Source organism: Mobula birostris, chromosome 26 (genome assembly GCF_030028105.1).
Source record: "Mobula birostris isolate sMobBir1 chromosome 26, sMobBir1.hap1, whole genome shotgun sequence".
Lineage (NCBI taxonomy): Eukaryota > Metazoa > Chordata > Chondrichthyes > Myliobatiformes > Myliobatidae > Mobula > Mobula birostris.
Window position 1 is genome coordinate 41,519,123 of NC_092395.1, and position 22,229 is coordinate 41,541,351.

General features: G+C 41.5%; 1 protein-coding gene across 10 annotated transcripts in view; it reads left to right on the forward strand.

Annotated features, from left to right (window-relative positions):
• The window catches only part of LOC140188305 (receptor-type tyrosine-protein phosphatase delta-like), a 493,362-nt gene that overhangs the window by 386,131 nt on the left and 85,002 nt on the right, over positions 1-22,229 (forward strand). For all 10 annotated transcript variants that reach the window (XM_072244426.1, XM_072244416.1, XM_072244420.1 and 7 more), the window contains 5 exons: positions 1,378-1,637; positions 2,563-2,653; positions 7,357-7,572; positions 15,404-15,564; positions 19,876-19,988. In XM_072244426.1, coding sequence (XP_072100527.1) covers positions 1,378-1,637; positions 2,563-2,653; positions 7,357-7,572; positions 15,404-15,564; positions 19,876-19,988 — 841 coding nt within the window. The remainder of the gene's footprint in view (positions 1-1,377; positions 1,638-2,562; positions 2,654-7,356; positions 7,573-15,403; positions 15,565-19,875; positions 19,989-22,229) is intronic.

Sequence of the window (22,229 nt, forward strand, 5' to 3'; positions counted from 1 at the left end):
CAGAGGGATCAAACGTTTGCGGGGAATTTGGACGGGAGATGAGGCCATGGTCAGTTCCTATTTCCAATTTGAACTTTGCAGTGATATGTACCTGTTATAAATTGTGCATTCATTATTTAAATGTTAGTCCTTTCTGATCCACAACTTTTTCATACTTTTTTCATGTATTTTTCCAATCTACCCTATTGTTGACCCAGCTCAAGTATCTTTGTAGATTGGTTTGTTTAGATTTAGCAACTGTTACAGATTGAATTAAATTACTTCCAGCCTTAATAAATTAAATCATACAATAATATCTTTTTCTAAAAGCCTTTTAAAATCCCTGATTACTCTAAAATAGCCTTTTCTCTCATTGGTTCCTCAATGGTTTGATCTAGGAAACCACCCTGTAAGGAGTCTGTACATTCTCCCTGTGACGGTATGAGTTTCCCTCAGGATGCTCTGGTTTCGGCGCACAGTCCAAAGATGTCCCAATTGGTATTGGCAGGTTAATTGTCCTGTGATTAGGCTAGGATTAAATCGGGCACGGCTCAAAGGGCTGGAAGGGGCCTATTCTACGCGTATCATAATAAATAAATAAATGCTGATAGTTTAGTTTCCTGGTCAATAATACATTATAATCTCCCATGATTATTGTATTGCTGCAGGCAGTTTGAATTTCCTGATATATACTATGCCTATTATCACCATTGAATAGTCTTGACTTTAATGTCAGGAAAATTTCTTGTTAAGGTTTACCTGAACCATTGGGACTTACAGCACTTTGTACAAAACTTTTCACTTCCAACCAGAGTATTTCATAAGTACTGTTTTATGCATGAGCCTGAATTATTCATGAGAATTTGTGGACAGCCTTGAACCTTCAAGGGTTTAACTTGATGAGAGGGTGACAAAGTGTAGCATCATCCCAGAAGAGAAACCATTGCAAATATACGTAAAATACTGAGTAAAACTGGATAACGTGTGTAAAATCAATGTTCAGGAATGAATATCATCTTGCCATTCATCCCTTATTAATTAAATCTCGCAATTTCACTAGAGACACAGGAGACTGCAGACACTGCAATCTGGAGTTTAAATCATATTTCTAGAGAATCTCAGTGGATTCAGTGGAGAGAAATGGACAGCTGATGTTTTGTGCTGAAATCATTTATCTGGACTGAATTTTGAATTTGTCCAGACCGGATGAATGTTCTTGACCTGAAACATTACCGGTATATTTCCCTGCACAGATGCTGCCTGACCCACTGAGATCCTAAAACAGTTCATTGTTTGCATTGCAATTTGTCTATTTTGGCATAGGTACAATTCTGTATTCATCTGGTAATTTTGGGACAAAATCACCATCTTCTCAGCCTCTCTCCTCTTCGTGCCTAGATCCAGTACAAAAACGGCCAGTCTGTAGTCGAGGTGGATGGACGAGCCACCAAGAAGCTGATCACCAACCTTGAACCGGACAAAGAGTACTCATTCGTGCTAACGAACCGTGGCAACACGGTGGGTGGGTTGCAGCAAACGGTATCGGCCCGCACTGCACCAGCCATCCTGGGCACTAAGCCGTACTTCATCAAGAAGGTGGAGCCCGATGGGACCCTGTTAGTCCGGATGCCTAAGGTGGAGACAGTGACACCAGTCATGTAAGAAAGGGCCTAACGTAAACTTTATATTCTCTCACGTTCATCCCAGGGAATCGGGATTGCTGTGCATTGATTTAGTTCCCATGCAAATGTTTAATTAACTGTTTTAATTTTTCTCTAGCCTTTTATTTATTTTATTTACTCTCTCTCTGTTCCTCTTTGTTTCTTGTTGTCCACCCCGGTGGTGCTAACTTTCCAGAATCAATGAGAGCTTCTATTGACTACAGACTCTTGAGGAGACCTCTCATACACTCCAGATACAATCTGCATCTTCCAGTCCATCTCATTGTGGTCCTTGCACCTTATTCGTCTAACTGCACTGCATTTTCGCTCTTTTTACTTTTTACCTCAGTATACTGGTATACAGCACGATCTGGCTGGATGGCGTGCAAAACAAAACCTTTGTATCTCAGTACATGTGAGAATAATAAACCAATACCAATACAGTCGGGTTGTGAAATAGCAACCAATAGCAGTTATTCACATTAGTGTTCGCCACTCTTTCTCCATCCCTCTTCTCCACACCCCTCCCTCAGCTCCTCCCCCAATACCACCATCTTACCCCAGCGAGACTGAAGTGAAATAGTCATCTGCTGCTACAAGTGAGATCAACACATTGCTCTGAAGCCCAACATCAGCCTTAGACCTTTCTGGTCCTGGCCAAGCACCCAAAGGATACCGAGTTCTATGTGTATAGTCATAGAGTTATCTTTCCTGACTGTTGTTGATAGTCTACTGAGTTCCTATCCCTGTGGTAACCCGTTCTACATAGGCTATAGGAATGAGAGATTCTCACACGTTGGAGACCCATACATTGGTTCATCCTCTTGTGTTTAATGATGTTTACGACGGAATAAACTTCATGCTCAATATAGCCTGTGCTCTCTGTTCCCAAGTTGTGAGGAGAGCATGCTTTGTGTTTCAGAGCCTATTACATCATTGTGGTTCCGCTGAAGAAATCACGCGGCAAGTTTATCAACACCTGGCACAGTCCTGATGAGATGGATCTGGAAGAGGTACGTAGACAAATCTTTCATCTCTCCATCCTTCATGATTAGGTATTTCCAGTTGCCAGACAACAAGTGCTTCACCTTTCCTGCTCTTTCCAGTCTCTCCCTTCCTATCCAGAAGGTTTCAACGCACTCAGAGATGGCATTTGGCCCATCGTGGCCATGCAAAGTATCTGATATCCATCTACACCAGTACTATATACCGACATTTAGTCCATTGCCTTCTATACCTCCATAAGTAACTTTTAAATGTTGTAAGATTAACTGCCACCACCACAGAGGTATTGTGTTCCAGATTCTTACCACCATCACTGGTAAGATAGAGTCACCTGGGACTGTACTCACTGGAATTCAGAAGGATGAGAGGACATCTTATAGAAACATAAAATTATGAAAGGGATAGCTAAGATAGAAGCAGTAATTTTTTTTTCCACTGGTAGGTGAGTCTAGAATAGGAGACATAGCCTGAAGATTCAGGGGAGTAGATTTAGGTTGAAGATGAGGAGGAACTACCTTTCCCAGAGAGTGGTGAATCTGTGGAATTCTCTGCCCAATGAAGCAGTGGAGGTTGCCTCAGTAAATATATTTAAGACAAGGTTGGATAGATTTTTGCATAGTAGGGGAATTAAGGGTTATGGGGGAAAGGCAGGTAGGTGGAGATGAGTCCATGGTCAGATCAGCCATGATTTTTTAAATGACGGAGCAGACTCGACGGGTCAGATGGCCTATTCCTGCTCCAAATTCTTATGTTTTCATGTTCTTATCACTCTCATTGCTAGCTGTTCCATCCTTACTGGACCAATAAACACCTTTCCTCCCAGTAACCAGGTGCCTTTTCCATCTCCCAGGGGTCAGAGGACTTGCCCATCACATCTTACCTCACGTGGTCATGTTAGGTGGAGCAGTTACCCCAGAGCCATGAAGAGAGGTGGGACGAGGAGCTATGGCTGAGGCAGGAGTTCCCACAACTCTGTTGAAGGAACATTTAGCTTAAGGAACTAAAATTCCATAAGGAAGGAGGGGATTGGAAAGGAAGGGAGGATTCATTCTTACTTTGAGCCAACAGCAGCTTTGGCTCCAGTTAGAAGGGGGTGAGATCAGCAAAGGCAACGCTCAAGGAGTCAGGAATGTGGGAAATGGGTAGGCAGGCACAGGTTGGAATGGGACCATTGTGGGGGAGGGGTTTGATAGTGGTGTCAGAGCATAAGGTGAGGGTAGGTGAAAGGGAGACAAATTGGATAGCAGCAGGCCAGCCCAGTGAGACCTTCCAGGGAGTGCCAAGGAATCACGTCATCCAGCAAAGTCCAAGACTCAGCATCTTCAGGCAATGCAATGCAAATGCTCGAATCGATGTATTACTTGGGAAAAGGTATCATCTCATGTGAGAATCCAGTGGGATGATAAAGATGACTGACAACAGGAAGTAACTAGCCAGATTTTCCAGTTGGAATGACTTGACTGGGAAATGATTCCATACATGCTTTATTCTGGGTTAAATAGATTTTCATTTGCAAAATGCTCAAAGGAATCTGCATTATGCAAGTGAATTCCAAGATAAATATATCCAGCATGCATAAGATTTCAATAAAGTGTGTGTAACTTTGTGATAGATTAGCATGGAATATTAGACAATCCTGTTAGCTCTGTAGAAGTATGTAGAATGTGGTAGAGCTTCAGCTCAAATGGGAACAACATCTCCACCTACAGACTGTAAAAGCAGTTATATTAAAGAATTCCACTTACTTTCTTCTAATGACATATTAACGTGTGTAAAAGAAATTGGTTGATTGCTCTTCCATCTGCTTTTCCCAGCTTCAGCTTCTAGTCTCGCCTATCCCCTGATTCACTTGCTCTTCCACTGTTTAGTCAATCCACTCTACCAGTCACTGGCCCCAGTTGCTACTCTGGTCTTCCCTGCCAATCTCTGCCAACCAGTCTAATCTCTCCAGACTCCAGTGTCTCTCCTGACTGGTCTGACTTGCTGTGCTATAGCCAGTCAGTTCCATCCCTCTTCTTCACTGTGCTTCATTACTCAGCTGTTCCCTCCCTCAGAGGCTCCAAAATTACTGGGAAGAGACCAAAAGAACCAGAACACTGAGAGTGGCCGTAACATCGAGAGAACCTGTAACACTGAGAGAGCTCATAACACTGCAGGAGCCCCTAACACTGAGAGAGCCTGTAACAGTGAGAGAGCCTGTAGCATTGAGAGAGCCCATAACAATGAGAGAGCCCGTAATACTGAGAGAGCAAATAATACTGAGAGCCTGTAACACCGAGAGAGCCTGTAACACTGAGAGCTTGTAACACTGGGAGAGCCCGTAACACTGAGAGCTTGTAACACTGGGAGAGCCCGTAACACTGAGAGAGTCCGTAACATTCAGAGAGCCAGTAACACCAAGAGCCTATAACAGTGAGGGAGCCCGTAACACTGAGAGAACCTGTAACACTGGGAGAAGCTTTAACACTGAGAGAGCTGGTAACATTCAGAGAGTCTGTAACACCCTAGATTACAGTATTTGTTTCAAACATTACCAATACAATTGCCACAGAAATTTTTTCGAGAGTTAAATAAATGTGTGAGAAAATTTCTTTGGAAAGGTAAGATGTCAAGAATATCATTGGAAAAATTGACATGGAAACTTGAGTTTTAAGAATTATTATAAAGCGAATCAACTTAGATTTATTGCATCCTTCTTTGACGAACGAAAACCGGCATGGATTAGAATAGAATTAGTTAAGATAGGAGAAAATACACTGGAAGATTTTTCTATATAAATGGGAATCTAAATGGATATAGGAAAAGGAAGAATCTCCTATATTAAAACATTTGATTGACCTATGGAATAAGATAAACGTTGATAATGAAATAAAGAAATCTTTATTAGCAAGGAGACCTTTGATTCAAAACAAACTTATTCCTTTTACAATGGATAATCAACTTTTATATAATTGGTACCAAAAAGGGATTAGATCTATAGGAGACTGTTATGAATGAGGTATATTGATGTCATTTGGACAATTAATGAATAAATATAAAATATCAAATAATACTTTCTTTTGTTACCTTCAATTAAGGGCTTATTTAAAAGACAAACTGGGTCAAACAATGTTTTTGCCAAAACCCAATGAAATCGAAATTTTAATTCAAAAAGGAAAAATTTTAAAAATTATTTCTTTTATGTATAATTTGATTCAAAAACAGACAATTAAACAAGGAATCCACAAGTCAAAACAAAAGTGGGAAACAGATCTGAATATTAATATTGATGAAACAAATTGGTCAAGACTGTGTCTTGACAGTATGATAAATACAATAAACGTTCGACTTAGATTAGTACAATATAATTTTTTACACCAATTTTATATTACACCGCAAAAAATAAATAGATTAAATTCAAACTTATCTGATCAATGCTTTCGGTGTAATCAAGAAATTGGTACTTTCTTACATTCTATTTGGTCTTGTTCCAAAATTCAACCTTTTTGGATAAATTTGAGAGTTTTATCGGAACAAATTACTGGAACTCTATATTATTTCTATTAGGTGATATAGAAGGGATAAAACTGAAACTTAAACTGAATAACTATCAGAAAAAATTTATAAAAATTGCATTGGCAGGAGCCAAGACTATAGCAGTTACTTGGAAATTGGATTCGTATTTAAGTATGGATCGTTGGTAGAATGAAACTTATAGTAGTAGTCCACTTGAAAAAATTACTTATAATTTAAGTGATAAATATGATACATTTTTGAATATTTGGCACCCATATTTACAAAAGATAGAATGGCATATTTAGTTGCTCCGATGATAAAGATGTTGGTCCCTTGGGGAAAGTAATAAATAAATATACTAAATTTACTTTGAATCCCATGGAGCATGTGGAAACTTTCCAATATCCAGGCAGTTCTTCTTTCTTCTTTTTTTTTCTTTTTTTTTCAGGTAGGGGTATATATCGGGGGAAAGGGTTAAGGGGAGGGGGGAGGGTAGATATTATCATTTCATGTAATCATTTCGAAACCTCAATAAAAATTATATTTCAAAAAAAGAGCCAGTAACACCGAGAGCCTATAACAGTGAGAGAGCCTGTAACATTAAGCAAGTCCATAACATTGAGAGAGCTAGTAACACCGAAAGCCTGTAGAACTGAGAGAGCTCATAACACTGAGAGAGCCTGTAACACGGAGAGAGCTTGTAACACTGAGGGAGCCCGTGACATTGAGAGAGCCAGTAACAGTGAGAGAGCCCGTAACATCGAGAGAGCCCATAACACCAAGAGAGCCCGTAACACTGAGAGAGCCCATAACTGTGAGAGAGCCCGTAACATTGAGAGAGCCCGTAATATTGAGAGAACCTATCACACCGACAGAACCTGTAACATTCAGAGAGCCCATAACACTGAATCTTAACAGTGAGACAGCCCGTAACATCAAAGAGCTCATAACACTGAGCGAACCTGTGATACTGAGGGAGCCCGTAACAGTGAGAAAACCTATAACATTCAGAAAGCCTGTAGCACGTAGAAAACTTATATCACTGAGAGAATTCTGTAACAGTAAGAGCATGTAACACAAAGCTGTGTTTGGGAGACCTCTGAAGCATTTGGATTGATAGTTATCAGTTCCTGCTCATCTGTTTGAGGAACTATCTTCACTTGGTTCCTTTGTCAGATTCCTCTAGTTCTGATAAATTCTTCTCATTGTAATCCAGCTTCTTCAGGACCTGATGCGTCGCCGACGCAGAAGTCTCCGTACCCGTCGCCAGCTGGGTCACGCCAAGCCCTATATAGCAGGTCGCTTTGACAATCTCCCGCAGGAGTTCATTCTTGGTGACAAACAATTTTATGGTGGGTTTGAAAACAGGCCACTCGAGCAGGGTAACAAATATGTCTTCTTCATCCTGGGTGTCCTGGACATTCCAGAAGCGGTGAGTGACTCAACTTTTTGGAGACGTCTTGGCAACATCTTACCTAATGATATCATTGATCTCCATCTGCCTTCCCGAGCACCACCTGTCAATTTCATTCTCATGGTTTGCCTTTATTCTCTTACTTTTAGGAGTAGATAATAGAAATATTACTCCTCTTGTACCAGGCACTTGTCTGGGATCAGAGGACCACATGCGCACGCTGTTGAGGTTGAAATTCTATAGAGGACAGCGCACTATGGTTGAGGAGGAAGTACAGGAGAGTTAGATGAGGTTTCTGTTCCTGAGAACTGTCCGTGAACTGAATTTACTGTAAATGGTAACTGGTTTATTGTTGTCATGTATACCAAGAAGCTTTGTTTCCACACCATCCAAACAGGCCATTCCATACAATGAGGTAGTGCAAAAGTCAAACCATTAACAGAATACGGAATATAGTGTTACAGCTACTGAGAAACTGCAGTGCCGTTAGTTAAATCAGCACCAAAGGCCACGACAAGGCAGATGGAGATATCAGTTCCTTATCATATAAAAGATCCATTCAAGAGTTCTGTAACTGTGGAATAGAATCTGTGCTAGAGCTTGGTAGTATGTGATCTCAAGCTTTTGTGTCTTCTGACTGATGGAAGGTCAGAGAGGGAGAGTGACTTGGGTGGCAGTGATCTTTGATTATGCTGACTACTTTACTGAGGCAGATGGAGTCAATGGAGGGGAGGCTGACTTTTGTGATGAACTTGTGCAAAGTAGTTGCATCCAATAGGATGCTTTCCATGGTGCATCTGTAAAAGCTATCCATGGTGATAGAAGTTGTTACCAGCTAGTATCCTGCGGAAAATGTTGGGCTGAATGCAGCCCATGCGAGTAACGGGGGAGCAGATTCACTGTCAGCAGTTTCAGAACGTGTGAAGCTAACTGGCTCAGGGTTGGTAATGTTTGACCTTAACTGAAGGAGAGTTTAGAGGATACCTCGACTTTTCCTGGGGGTGATCTGTGCACTGTCCTCTGGTGAAGAAGTAGTAGTTCTATATCTGAGAGCAGAGCATCTGCGTTAAGTAACTGAGGTCTTCCATAACCAGAGAAACCCCAGTTCTTCCTCAGGAGTCTATAAGGCATTGACTCTGCTCTACAAAAAAAATAACACTTTTTAAAATCATCTTTAACCTAGTAAAGCAACTCAATCCACATCATAAGAGGGCTATCAAACAGGAATTGAGTCCAATCCACTTAAATAACGCTTTGTATTTCTCAGCATTTCCCATGACCTCAAAGTTGTAAAGTAGGGAAAACAAGCAAGTTTGTTTTCATCAGCTTCTATGAATGTTTATGTGGGACTGAACTGCTCATCTGCTTTAGAATGATTATTGAAGGATAAAATGTTGTCCAACATTTTGATGAAGGATAATGGCATTACTTTCCTTCAGTGGAATACCATGCTACCTTTTCAGTCCAGATGAGGGAGATAGCTATGGTCTTAGTTTATCCACCAGAAAATATGCAATTTTCCACCTGTCATACATTGGTACCACACTCTAGATCTTTGTGTTCATGTCTCTTCAATGGAATAATCTTCCAGCTGAACGATGGCTAGCACTAGTCAAAGATAAGGAGATGGTACGTTGAAGGTGTTGCACTTTGGGAGGTCAAATGAAAGGAGAAGGTATACAGTTAAGGGTAGATCCCTAAACAGCATAGAGACACAGAGGGAATTTAGGGTCCAACTCCATAGTTCACTGGAGGTCACTACACAAGTGGATAAGGTGATAAACTAGATGGCATGCTTGCCTTCTCATTGGTAGGGGTGTTGAGCATAACAGTAAGGAGGCCATGCTGCTGCTATATAAAGCTTCTGTAGGCTGCACTCAGAGTATTGCTTGCAGTCTGGTTGACCCATTATATGAAGGATGTGTGTGGAGACTCTGAAGAGGGTGCAGAAGAGATTTACAAGGAGGGTATGAGCTATGAGGAAAGGTTGGACAAAGTTGGGCTGTCCTCTCTAGGGCTTGGGAGGCTGAGGGGAGACCTGGTAGAAGTTTTTAAAATTACCAGTCATAGGTAGGGTAGGTGGTGAGAATCTTTGCCTTAGGGTAGAAGTATCAAACACCAAAGGATATGCTTTAAAGTAAGAGGGAGGAAGTTTAAAGGCAATGTGAGGGGCACTTTTTTTAAACACAGAGAGTGGTAGATGCCTGCCAGGAGTGGTAATGGAATCAGGCAGTCTGGTGGAGTTTGAGGCTTTTGGATAGACACACGAATGTGAAGAGAATGAAGGAATGTGGATTGTGCACAGGAAGAGGACGTTGAGTATAAATGGGCAGCAAGGTCGGGATGACGTTACGGGACTGACATTCCAGTGCTGTCCTATTCTGCGTTCTATTTAGGCACTGAATGTCTATTCAATAGGTGAGCTTTACAGAGTATTTCAGGAGACAAAAAAATGGATATATTTAGTTGTATAATTCCAAGGCATTAGGTCCAGATTTATGAAGAATTACAGGCAATGGTAGAAAAATAACTATTTGAATTTTGGCAGTAATAGTTCTCAAAACTAATAAGCATGCTATTCCAAATCGAAGTTATTCAGGTTGTAGGTTGACCATACATGGTTATGAAATATATTGTTCCTTCGACCTCACAGAATGGCTGGAGCCATCCCCGCTATCGTGGGGGCTGCCAACCTGCTTGAGTTAGTTACAATTGGATTGAATCCAAGGAAAATGGTCTCTTATTTCTATTTAATTCATCAAATGGCAAGAAGAGCTTGTTTTAAGGGATATATAATGTCAAATGTTTGAGCATAAACTCTTGGATTCAGACAAAATGCAATATATTGATTTTTCAACAATGACACAGTGGATTCTGGTTAATTAAGACACATCTGGACTAGTATAGCTCGGCCCAATTCAGTGGCGCTCCAATTAGCCCAAGTTTCATGGAAGTAGTTTATTAAGTATGAAAAAGACAAGCTACCATTTAACTGAGTAATAAATTATGTATTTTAATGAACTACAGAATAAATTAGAACACTACCAAAACTACTACAGTGCTATAAAGCTGTGTGTCCTAGCAGGAAGGTTTGCTGGTGTTGCACAGTGGGGGTGGGGGGGGGGGCGGTGGCATGGTTTAAACTAGTTTCAGGGGGATGGGAATAAATTGTGGAATGGTTGTAGAGAAAGATGTTGTTAAGCCTACATACAAAGTCAGGAGTCAAAAGGTTGAGCGTGGTGGAACTAATATTCTGAGCTGCATATGTTTCAATGCAAAGTGTTTTGTGAGAAAGGCAGGTGAGCTTAGGGCATGGATCAGCACGTGCCATTACTGAGACTTGGTTGCAGGAGGGGTAGGACTGACAGCTCAATGTTCGATGGTTCTGTTATTTCAGAAAGGTGTGATCACATTAATGGGATTATGTTATAAACCACCCAACAGTCTGCAGGATTTAATGAAGCAAATTTGTAGATAGATCGCAAACTGTTACAAGAAGCATAACGTTATGATAATAGGTGATGCTATCTTTCCACATATTGATGGAGACTCCCATACTGCAAAAGGGCTAGATAGCGTAGAGTTTGTGAAACATGTTCAGGTACGTTTCCTTAGTACATAGAAGTCCCAGTTAGAGAGAGTGTTATACTAGGGAATGAGACTGGCCAGGTGTCAGAAGTTTGTGTAGGGGAACACTTTGCATCTAGTGATCATAGTGATCTAGTGATTCGTTTCAAGGTAACTGTGTAAAACCATAGGGCTGGTCCTCGGTTTGGGATTCTAAAATGGAAAAAAGGCTGATTTGGATGGTATCAGAAAGGATCTGGCACATGTGGATTGGAGCAAGTTGTTTTCTGGCAAAGGTGTACTTGGGAAATGGGAAGCCTTCAAAAGTGAAATTTTGTGAGTACAGAGTTTGTGTGTTCCTGTAGAATAAAAGGCGATGATAACAGGTTTAGGGAACCTTGGCTTCCCTGAAAAAGAAGGAGGTACATAGCAGATATAGGCAGGTAGGAACACTTAAAAAGGAAATCAAGAGGGATAAATGAAGATGCAAACATGAGGAATTCTGCAGATGCTGGAAATTCAAGCAACACCCATCAAAAGTTGCTGGTGAACGCAGCAGGCCAGGCAGTTTCTCTAAGAAGAGGTACAGTTGACGTTAAGGGACTCGGCCCAAAACGTCGACTGTACCTCTTCCTAGAGATGCTGCCTGGCCTGCTGCGTTCACCAGCAACTTTTGATGTGTGTTGCTGGGATAAATGAAGACATGAGTTTGCTCTAACAGGCAAGGTGAGAGATAGGTACAGAGTCTATAAAAGTGAGACAAAACAGCAGCAAGGTCATGGACCCTCTACAGGTTACAGAGCAGGAGGTGTTTGTTGTACTGAGGTAGATTATGGTGGATAAATCCCAGGGCCTGACAAGGCTTGCCCTCAGACTCTATGAAAGGCTCATACAGAAATTGCAGGGGCCCCAGCAGGGATAGTTAAAACACCCTTGGCCACATGTGAGGTTCTGGATGACTGGAGGATAGCAAATGTTGTTCCATTGTTTAAGATAGAGTCTAAGAATAAGCCAGGAAATTATAGGCGATTGAGTTTGTAATCAGTAATATGAAAGTTATTGGAAGATATTCTAAGGGACCGGATATATAACTATTTAGATAGACTGGGCCTGATTAAGGATAGTCATCATGGCTTTGGGAATGGTAGGTTGTGTCTAACCAATCTTATAGAGATTTTCAAGGAAGTTACCAGGAAAGTTGATGACGGCAAAGCAGTGGATGTTGTCTACATGGACTTTACCAAGGCCTTTGACAAGATCCCACATGGGAGGGTGGTTGAGAAGATTCAGTTGCTTGGCATTCAAAATGAGGTCGTAAATTGGATTAGGCATTGGTTTTGCGGGACAAGCTAGATAATTATGGCAAATGATTGACTCTGTGACTAGAGGTCTATGACTAGTGGTGTGCCACAGGGATCGGTGCTGGGTCCATTGTTGTTTGTCATCTATATCATCGAATGGATGATAATGTAGTAAACTGTGTCAGCAAATTTGCAGATGACACCAAGATTTGGGGTGTAGCAGACAGAGAGGAAGACTATCAATGCTTGCATCAGGATCTGGACCAGCTAGAAAAATAGGCTGAAAATGGCAGATGAAATTTAATGCAGATAAGTGTGAGATGTTGCATTTTGGGAGGACCAACCAGGGAAGGTCTTATACGGTGAGCAGGAGGGCAGCAAGGAGTGCAGTAGAACAGAGGGATCTCAGAATACAGATCCATAATTCTTTGAAAGTAGCATTACAGGTTGAGAGAGTTGTAAAGAAGGTTTTGGCACATTGGCCTTTATAGATTGAAGTATTGAGTACAGGAGTTGGGGTGAAATCATGCAAGACCTTGATGAAGCCTAACTTGATGTATCGTATGGTCACCTACATACAGGGAAGATGTAAATAAGGCTGAAAGTATACAGGGAAAATTTAGAAGGATATTGCTGAGATTTGAGGACCGGAGCTATAGGGAAAGGCTGAACAGGACTTTATTCCCTAGAAGCTAGAAGATTGAGGGGAGATTTGAAAGAGGAATTCAAATTATGATGGGTATCAATAGAGTAAATGAAAGCAGACTTTCTCCCCTGAAGTTGGGTGACAGTACAATCAGAGGTTATGTGTTAGGGTGAAAGGTGAAATGTTTAAGGGGAACATAAAGGGAAACTTCTTCACTTTTAGGGTGGTGTAAATGTGGAACAAACTGCCATTGTAAGTGGTAGATGTGGATTTGATGTCAACATTTATGAGAAATTTACATACATGGATCGGAGTGGTATGGAGGGCTACGGTCCGGGAGCAAGTCAATGGGATTAGGCAGATCAATGGTTCAACAGAGACTAGATGGGACAAATGGCCTGTAGTTGTGTTGTAGTGTTCTATAACTCTATGATGTGTTCTTTTAATTGGCTGTAAATGAATAAAATCAGCGCAGACACTTGGTGCATACAGTAGGCTGCCTTCAAACAGTGCCATCAATAATTACACCCTCCAAATCTTCATTTTAATTGTAACATTTAAGAATATTATTGATTCCTTCAAATTCTTTGTAGTTCCTAACTTGTTGAAGTAGTAAAATCATTTCATTTTCACTCCCTGGTGTTTCTGGCATCTCCAAGCCCGAACACTTGAACATGCAGTGAGCAAACCAGTTCTGAATTGTCTTAAAGTTGGAAGCCCAAGAAGAGCTTATTCGTCATTTACGCCAGGCAAAAACTAGATCCTTTGTCTTACTGTTTATTACTCAACAACTCTCAGTGACAAAAATGACTGCTTTGTGAACATAAACACACGAGTAACGATATTTAAAAACTGTTCACTTCAACGACAGTATAGTGTGTACATGACTGATGCTAGTTAGAAGATGGTCGACAATAGTCTCCTGCCACAATTAAGCGGCACGGTGTCATAAATAAACAAAGGGAATCGGCTAGTTTCTTGATTTGTCTTTGTTCTTTAAGAATTGTCGCAAAGAAGCGGCTGCTCTTATCAATCAATGGCCTCGTTTAACTGGAATCCATTCTTCTTGAGTTTAGCTGTCAACCTGATTTGTAGATCTGTGTATGGTGAGCCCGGGCAGGGGAAGTAGAGGCAAAGCATCTCCCATCAGTCATCCAAAAGCGCATATGATAATGAGGCTAAGAGCCACATGACCGCTTTGGATCCTGATGTTAATGGCATAAATGCATACCACTCCAAAAGCAGGCTGATATGATCTTCTGCATTCACCATTCTCCTCCCACCAAAACCCCCACCATTTTGTGTTGTAGGAAATTACACAGAATGCACAGCATAGAAACACAAAATATTGTCAATATCACTATCTCCCTCCTTGCTTCACTATTCCCTGTAAGCCCTTTGCCCCTCATGCATTATCTAAGCATTTATGATAATGTGTTACCTACACTATCTCAATACTCATTATAACAAATTCCACACTGTAAACATTAATGTCTTGCCTGCATTTTATATTGGATACTATATATCTTTGGTCTGAACTAAGGAGCAGGTTTTTAAAAAAATAAATCAAGCATAATTGAATTTTACATTTCTTTCTTTGCAGAAGGATTTACAAATTGCTTTGTGTCCTTTCTTCCCATAAAACAGTCTTGCATCACTGTTCCATCATATCTCATAACAGGCATACTTCCCAGTTGAATATCTATCTTAATTCTACATGTCTGCCCTTGGGGTCAGTGTGCCCCACATTCTTTCAACTCTTTTGTGTGAAGCAGACTTTTATTTAACAAATTGAAGCAGCTTACATTGATTTTTGAGAGATTGCTTGGAGCTGGATCACACTGAAAGAAACTAGCACCTCCTCTGCGTCTTGAGTAGAGAGGCCAAAAGCTAAATATTACTTGATATGTGGAAAAACACAAAATTTCTCTCCACCCTGCCCCCCCAACCCACTCCAAACCTGTCCAACATTTTATTGCAGTAACACCACGACTGCAGCACAGGTGTTAGAGTTGAGTGTGTTCCTTCAGGCAAGAATATCACCAGCTGTAATTTTCCATGTCAGCTATGTTCTTTTGACCACAAACAATACCATTAGGCTTTCAGTTGTTGTGAACTTTCGGAAAAGCATTCCAGACGTTTTTGCCTTAGCGTGCTTCCCGCTGAGTTGACTAAACATGCTGTGTAATAGTGATTATGTATCAAGTTCTGCTGGAAGTGTTCAACAACATCTAAGAAATCTTCTTGTATTTATTAATGAAAGTCACCTGATTATGTTTATCATAAAGCAGTGAATGAATTCTAAGAGTTCCTTGGTTTTCCATTGTTATTGCAGAAGATGTTTGCAGCAAGCCCATACTCTGATCCCATCCTGTCTGCGGACCCTGACCCACAGCCTATCATTGACGGAGAAGAGGGTCTGATCTGGGTGGTGGGCCCAGTGTTGGCAGTGGTCTTCATCATCTGCATTGTAATCGCCATTCTATTGTACAAGAAGTAAGAGAATCTCAATTAAGGGTTTAGGGTGGGTCAGGTAAAATGGGAGATTGGTGGATAAGCAGTAACACTGGGTGTTATGAAGGTCACCAATGGGAAATCAACCATTGACAGGTCATGTAAGGAAGAGAATTGTGCTTCTTAATCTGTCCCTCTGCCTCAGCCCCATAGAGCAGGGAATGACTGCCTATGACACATTGATTTCTGGGTGTTGTTTGGTTTCCTCTACTTTACCCAGTCAGCCATTCTGTCAGAGTCAGACACAGAACAGAGAGCCTGGCTGCTATTTGACCTTCGACCTGGTGGAGTTGAAAGGAGGGGCATAGAGCAATTCTAAACTGATCCTACCGTTGGGTTTTGGCCCGAAATGTCGACTGTTTATTCATTTCCATAAATGCTGCCTGACCTGCTGAGTTCCTCGAGCACTTTGTGCGTGCTTTGGATTTCCAGCATCTGCAGAATTTCCCATATTTATGAGCCTGATGTTGGTTATGCGTAGTTTACAGGGATCACTTGACAAGGTGATCATTCTTTGAAGCAGTTATATTTTTATAATGGAACAATAATACTGTAAATAAATTTTAATCAAAGTAATTAACATAAGTTGATATTCAGCCTATTAACGAGGCTGTAATAATAATATTTGCAACAAGAATAAGCTAAGCCCTCTGAAAGACTCGGAACAAGTTGGTACAAACTCTATACACACAACAATGCAACGTCTATTCCTATTCTCTATGCAGCAGAAAGCTCTCAAATTACTCTTTCTGTTGTAAAAAATTAATCAGTCCTTGTCATCTCAAAGTTGCATATTTTTACAAAACCACAATTGCTGTTTGTGATGTGAATTGGAGTCATTGTATGATGCTGTGCTACCTCATTAACCGCAAAGCTCCGGGATTTCCATACATAATAATTTGAAATAATGAAGTTCGTTTATCATGGTAAAATATCCCAAGGTGCTTCACAGGAGAATAACCAGAGGGAAAAACTGCTGAGCCAAAGAAGGAGAAGCTTATCAAGGGGAATAGTTTTAAGCAGGAGAGCCAGGTGATGAGGAATTTCTCTGACTGGGCCCTAGAACATTGTAGCCTTGACAATGGTTAGTAACTTGAAGGGTCAGGGATTGCATGAGAGGATGAGTTGACAATATACGGATTTCTTGTTGCATGGGAGATTGGTGGAGCAATTTTTAAAAAAAAAAACACAACAAAGAACTGAGCTTGCAGTGTTGAAGGGGACTTGCAGCAAAGTTTTTTTTCTCAGCTTCTTATGGGTCCTTGATCTGCGTACTTTATGCATTCATCTCTCCTGTGTGATCCTGGAAAGTGAGTGTCATCAGGCTGCTGGCATCAACCAGCAGACACACCCTTCAGGCATCAATCAATCCTGAGATAAACTAAGTCCTTAGCGACTGGGACTTGAAAGCTCTGCCAATGGCAGTATTTGTTTGCCTTTTACATGGGGTGATGTTCTTATGTAGTGGAATGATTCACAGAATATCAGAAAGGAACTGTGTTGCCATTTTATCCAAATACCCATAAGCAAAATAAACCAGAGGCCTAGCAGAAGTGCCAGACTGTGAGAGCTTGTGAGTGGTGGCTGGGAAAATAACAAAGTCTCCACGGTAACGGGATCGGAAAGGAGTATAGTTTGGAAATAGAGTACACACTCTATTGGGAGTGAGTACACACTGTAGCCAGTTCTCCAACCTTGCACTTCAACACTCTGTGCTCCTTAATCCTCTGATCCTCCGCCCTGCTCTTTATCATTTCTGACAGCTTTCATTCCAGATCGAGTCACAGTATCCAAACTTACCAGCATTATTAAAGGATAACTGGTTTAATTAGTCATGGGGTGATGCTGCTCTTTGCGTGTGTGAACTATTAGCATTTATACTGAAGCACTTACATAGTTCTTATCTTTCCTTTAATGCACTCATCACGGACAGCAAGCCCGACAGGTAAGTAGCCACTTTAATCCAGAGTTCCAAATAATTTTCTGTCATATTGAAAGGTTAAAATAATTAATAACTTGTTTTATTTTAATGGGCTTATACTTGAATTCTGAAATTATTTTCATATAACTGTCATAAGAGAAGATAATTGCAAGGCCAGGGTAAGCACAAGCTTGCTACATCACCCCTCAGCTCTCGTCATGACTACAGGACTGGGTCTTGATTCAGACAGATTTCGTGATTCACGTGCCATGGTGTCACAGTTGTACAGCTGGTAGAGTCACTGCCTGGCAGTGCCAGAGATCCCAGTTCAACGCTAAGCTCTGGAACTGTCTGTGTGGAGTCTTCATGTGCTTCCTGTTACCACATGGATTTCCTCTGGGTGATCTGGTTTCTTCCCACGTCCCACAAGAGGTGTGCAGATTAGTTAATTTGCCCCTAGTCTGCAGCTGAATGGTGCATATAGGGAGAGTTGATGAGTACTGGGGAAGAATAAAACAAAGTAGGATTACTGTAAATGGCTGGTTGATAATCAACACGGACTCATTGAGCTAAAGGACCTGTTTCCATGCTGCATGTCTCAATGACTCTGTGACTGTGCGATCTAATCCTTCGTATTTGTTCTTTAATCATGTACAGGATGGGGGTAGTGCCAGCTAAGCTAGCATTTATTGCCCAGCCCTAGTTGCCCTTGAGAAGGTGGTGATGAACTGCCTTCTTGAGCTGCAGTCCCTGAGGTGTAGGTACACCCACAGTGCTCTTAGGGAGGGAATTCCATGATTTTGACCCAACGACAATGAAGGAACAGCGATAAGTTTCCAAGTCAAGATGGTGAGTGACTTGGAGGGGATTTCCAAGCATAGTGTTCCCAGGTATTTTCTGGTGTTCTCATTCTTCTAGATGGTAGTGGTTGTGGGTCTGGAAAGTGCTGCCTTAGGAACTTTGTTGTGTTGCCATGCATCTTGTAGATAGTACACACTGCTGCAACTGTCCGTTGATGGTGGAGGGATTGGATGCTTGTGGAAGGGGTACCAATCAAGTTAGCCTATTCTCAGGTTGTTAAATTGAGTCAGAGACATAAGCAGAATGGAAACAGGTCCTTCAGTGTAAATTGTCAGTGCCTAACAAGCTACCTTAGCTGATCCCATTTGCCTGAGTTTAACTGTTTTATACTGTACTCATCTAAATGTAAATAGAAGGAATGAAACTTCACACGATCTACCTGGTGAGACAGTTACATGGCACAGTGCATTAAGTAGAGGCCATTCACTTTTGCTGCTCTGGAGAGAGGCTTAATCTGTCTCACAGCCTCTTCGGTCCATGTGAAACGAACCTGGGTAATCTCAGCTCTGCTCCATCCAGAACAAAGTTAGACTAAACCGGGAGTCAGAGTCAAAGTCTGGTTTATTATCACTGACTTATGCCATGAAACGTGTCGTTTTGTGGCAGCAGTATAGTGCAAGACATTAAAAAGATCACTGTAAGTTACAATAAATAAATAAATAAATGGATACTAGATACCCGATGCAAAACCAAATAGTGAGGAAGTGTTCATGGGTTCATGACTGTTCAGAACTCTGATGGTAGAGGGGAAGAATCTAAAAAGTTCCTATAACGTTGAGTGTGCGTTTTCAGGTTCCTGTAACTCCTGCCTGATGGTAGTAATGATAAGAGGGCATGTCCTTGATGGTGGGTATCCTTAACTATGGATGCAGCCTTCTTGAGGCATTGCCATCTGAAGGTGTCCTTGAGGGCTTAAGAAACCAGGTTTAAGAAAGAACAAAATACATTGCTCCTGAGAGTTTTATTCAGAAGCTGCTGTGCTAGGCCTTTCAGAGAGTTTGCTGCTGAACCTGGAGCAGTTTTTGAAACATTAATGTTGATGGGTAATCTTATTGGGACACTCAGGTACTGAGGGAGCATTGCAGTATCGTTGTCACCAGTGGGAGAATCTCGAACGAAGTTATCAGTAGGTGGTCAATTAAAACTAAGATGCATAGGAACTTCTCGCAGAAGGAAGTGAATCTTTGGAATTCTCTACACCTGGACTCCATGGAGGCCAAATCAGTGAGGGTAGTGCAGGTGGAAGACTTTTAAAAGATAGGGTAACAGGGCTGTGGGGATCTGGCACAGAAGAGGAAATGAGGCGTGTGTAGATCAGCTATGTTCATATTGAGTGGCAGGCAGGCCTGAGGGGTCAAGTCCTGCACCTATTTCCTTACACTCCTATGATATGTACAACCTGTATGTGCCAGTGGGCCATGCATTCAGCTCTTGGCTATGCAGGTTCATAAATAGGCCATAATCTTCAGAGATCATTAACAAAACTTATACCCATTTCACTCCAATGACAGAAAACGCAAAGAAAGTGATCCCAGAACGAAGTGCCTTCTCAACAATGCAGAAGTGCCATCCCATCATCCCATGGACCCGGTCGAAATGAGGCGCATTAACTTTCAGACGCCAGGTAAAGATGCAGCGACGGTGCTCTCTGCTGATGTGATAGAAATGATCTAAAGAGAGCTTCGGTTTTATTCATCTATGCTTGAAGGCCACAGAGGCTGCTCTATTTAAGTCCGTCTCTACTGAAACCTCAGCTGTTTGGTAATGAAGAAGTCGAGTGGTATCCATACAATAGAGGCACTGAGATGGTTATTGTACTTTTCTTGTGATGATATGCTGATATGTTGATTATGGTGTTATCTGAGCCCGTGATCCTGAACTCAGGAGGAAGACTGAACAGGGAAAACCACCTTGCAGGGGACACAATGTTTGTGCATTTCTCAAAATTAGGAGTATTTTTAAGAACCCTCCATTGGGCTTCTAATTCCACGTCTTTCCCATTTCTCTCACTTGCCCTCAGAAGCCAGTTTAAACTCCATGGAAGGGTCACCAGTCTCGAGTCCAGTCCTGGTTAAAGCTGCCTATACCTTAAAGTGGGATGTGGCCCCTTCATTTGTGTCTTAAAAGATTGCCAAATGTCACAGAATCAAAACATAGCACATCCAATCTTAATTGGATATCAGGAGACCATGAGAATTACTAGTTTGAAATGGGAACATTCATGTTTGGAACAAATTAGTCTCTTTGTCCACCTGTACTGTAGGGTTCAAATCCATGAATAGTCCTGAGTAGAACGACTTTGGTTATTAACCGCTGAGACATATTAAAACCAATGTCACAGTAATCCTCCACACTGGAGCTTCTCAGAAACCATTGGGAGGAATGCATCCTAGCAAGGCAGAATAATGTTTGCCCTCAAAAAGCCTCAGAAGCCATAAGTATCAAAGCACTATTGCCAGTTCTTCAGGAAGTGGAGAGAGGCAGTGGGGGTACAGTGGGGCAGTGGGGTGATGGGAGAGATAAGGGAAGGGTAGGGTGAGAGAGAGCAAGAGGAAGGATGGGGGGCAGGAGCAAGAAAGGATGAGGGGAGCAGAGGAATGTTTGAAGAGAAAAAGGAGAAACGGCAACAATTTCAATTCCATGTTGGAAACCTTAACTGCAAGAGTTACAATTTTCATGCCTTTACACAGGCAGGGTATTCCTAGGAATGGCCAAAGCTGTGCTCTCTCCTTGCCACTTCCTTAAGAGAGGAAGTGGCAGCCTGATGCTTACCAGACCTCTCATTTAAGACATGGTTGTGGAAAGAGTTAAGATTAACTGCAATGAATTCGAACACTGTAAAAGTCTCTGTCATATTCTTCAACAGATGTTATAATTATAAGTTGAAACACACTTAAATCCTACCCTTTATCAATTACTAAAATGTGTGGGCTTTTAATATGACACTTTGTGATGGGCAATTAGCTGGGGTGTGTTCACCAGTGCCTAAGAAATGTGATCCCTAAAGAAATGTTAAAATTTCAGTCAAATTCTGCCATTAATTATGGAACCATGTGGTAGAAATTAGTAGTTTGTTTAGTAGATAATGTTTGCTTTCCTACTGAGGAATTATTCTCATCTGTGCCATCGATTGGCCCTACTGTACAGAAGACCGCAGTGTTGATACAAAGTGCTGCCATGCAGTGGCTGTGGATGAAAAGGGAGGGACCCAACCTACTCACCCCCACTGGTTTACAGGGAAAGAGCAGGGCCAAAGGAGCAGAAGCAAGATACAGGCTCACCCCGATGACCATTAAAGATGATCACAGCGAAAAGTGTCGAATTCAAAAGGGCACCACCATTTTTCCGCATAAAGGTGCAGGTGTTATGGAAGGTCTTATCAGAGAACAAATATTCTACAATATTGCAGGTTAATTAGGCAAATCAATTTTGAGAAATAGCACACATTTGAAGGAAGTGACTGCTGGATCTAAAATGCATTGTTTGTGGATGTCCATGTTATGGGGTATAAAACTAGAAAGCATGTATCAGTCATTAGATTCAACCATTAATTTGACTCAATTATTTGGTGCACTTTAGAATTCCTTGGGAATGATACTTCACCATCCAGATTTGACACTACATGATAGAGCCATAGAGACATAAAGAAGTACAGCATAAACAGGCCAATTGGCCGATCTAATCCATGCTGAAACCATTGAAACTGCCTACTCCCATTGACCTGCACTAGGACCACAGCCCTCCGTACCCCTATCATCCATGTACCTTTGAAGCTTCTCGTCAACGTTGAAATCGAGCTGGCGTGCACCACTTGCACTGGCAGCTCATTCCACACTCTCATGACCCTCTGAACAAAGCAGTTTCC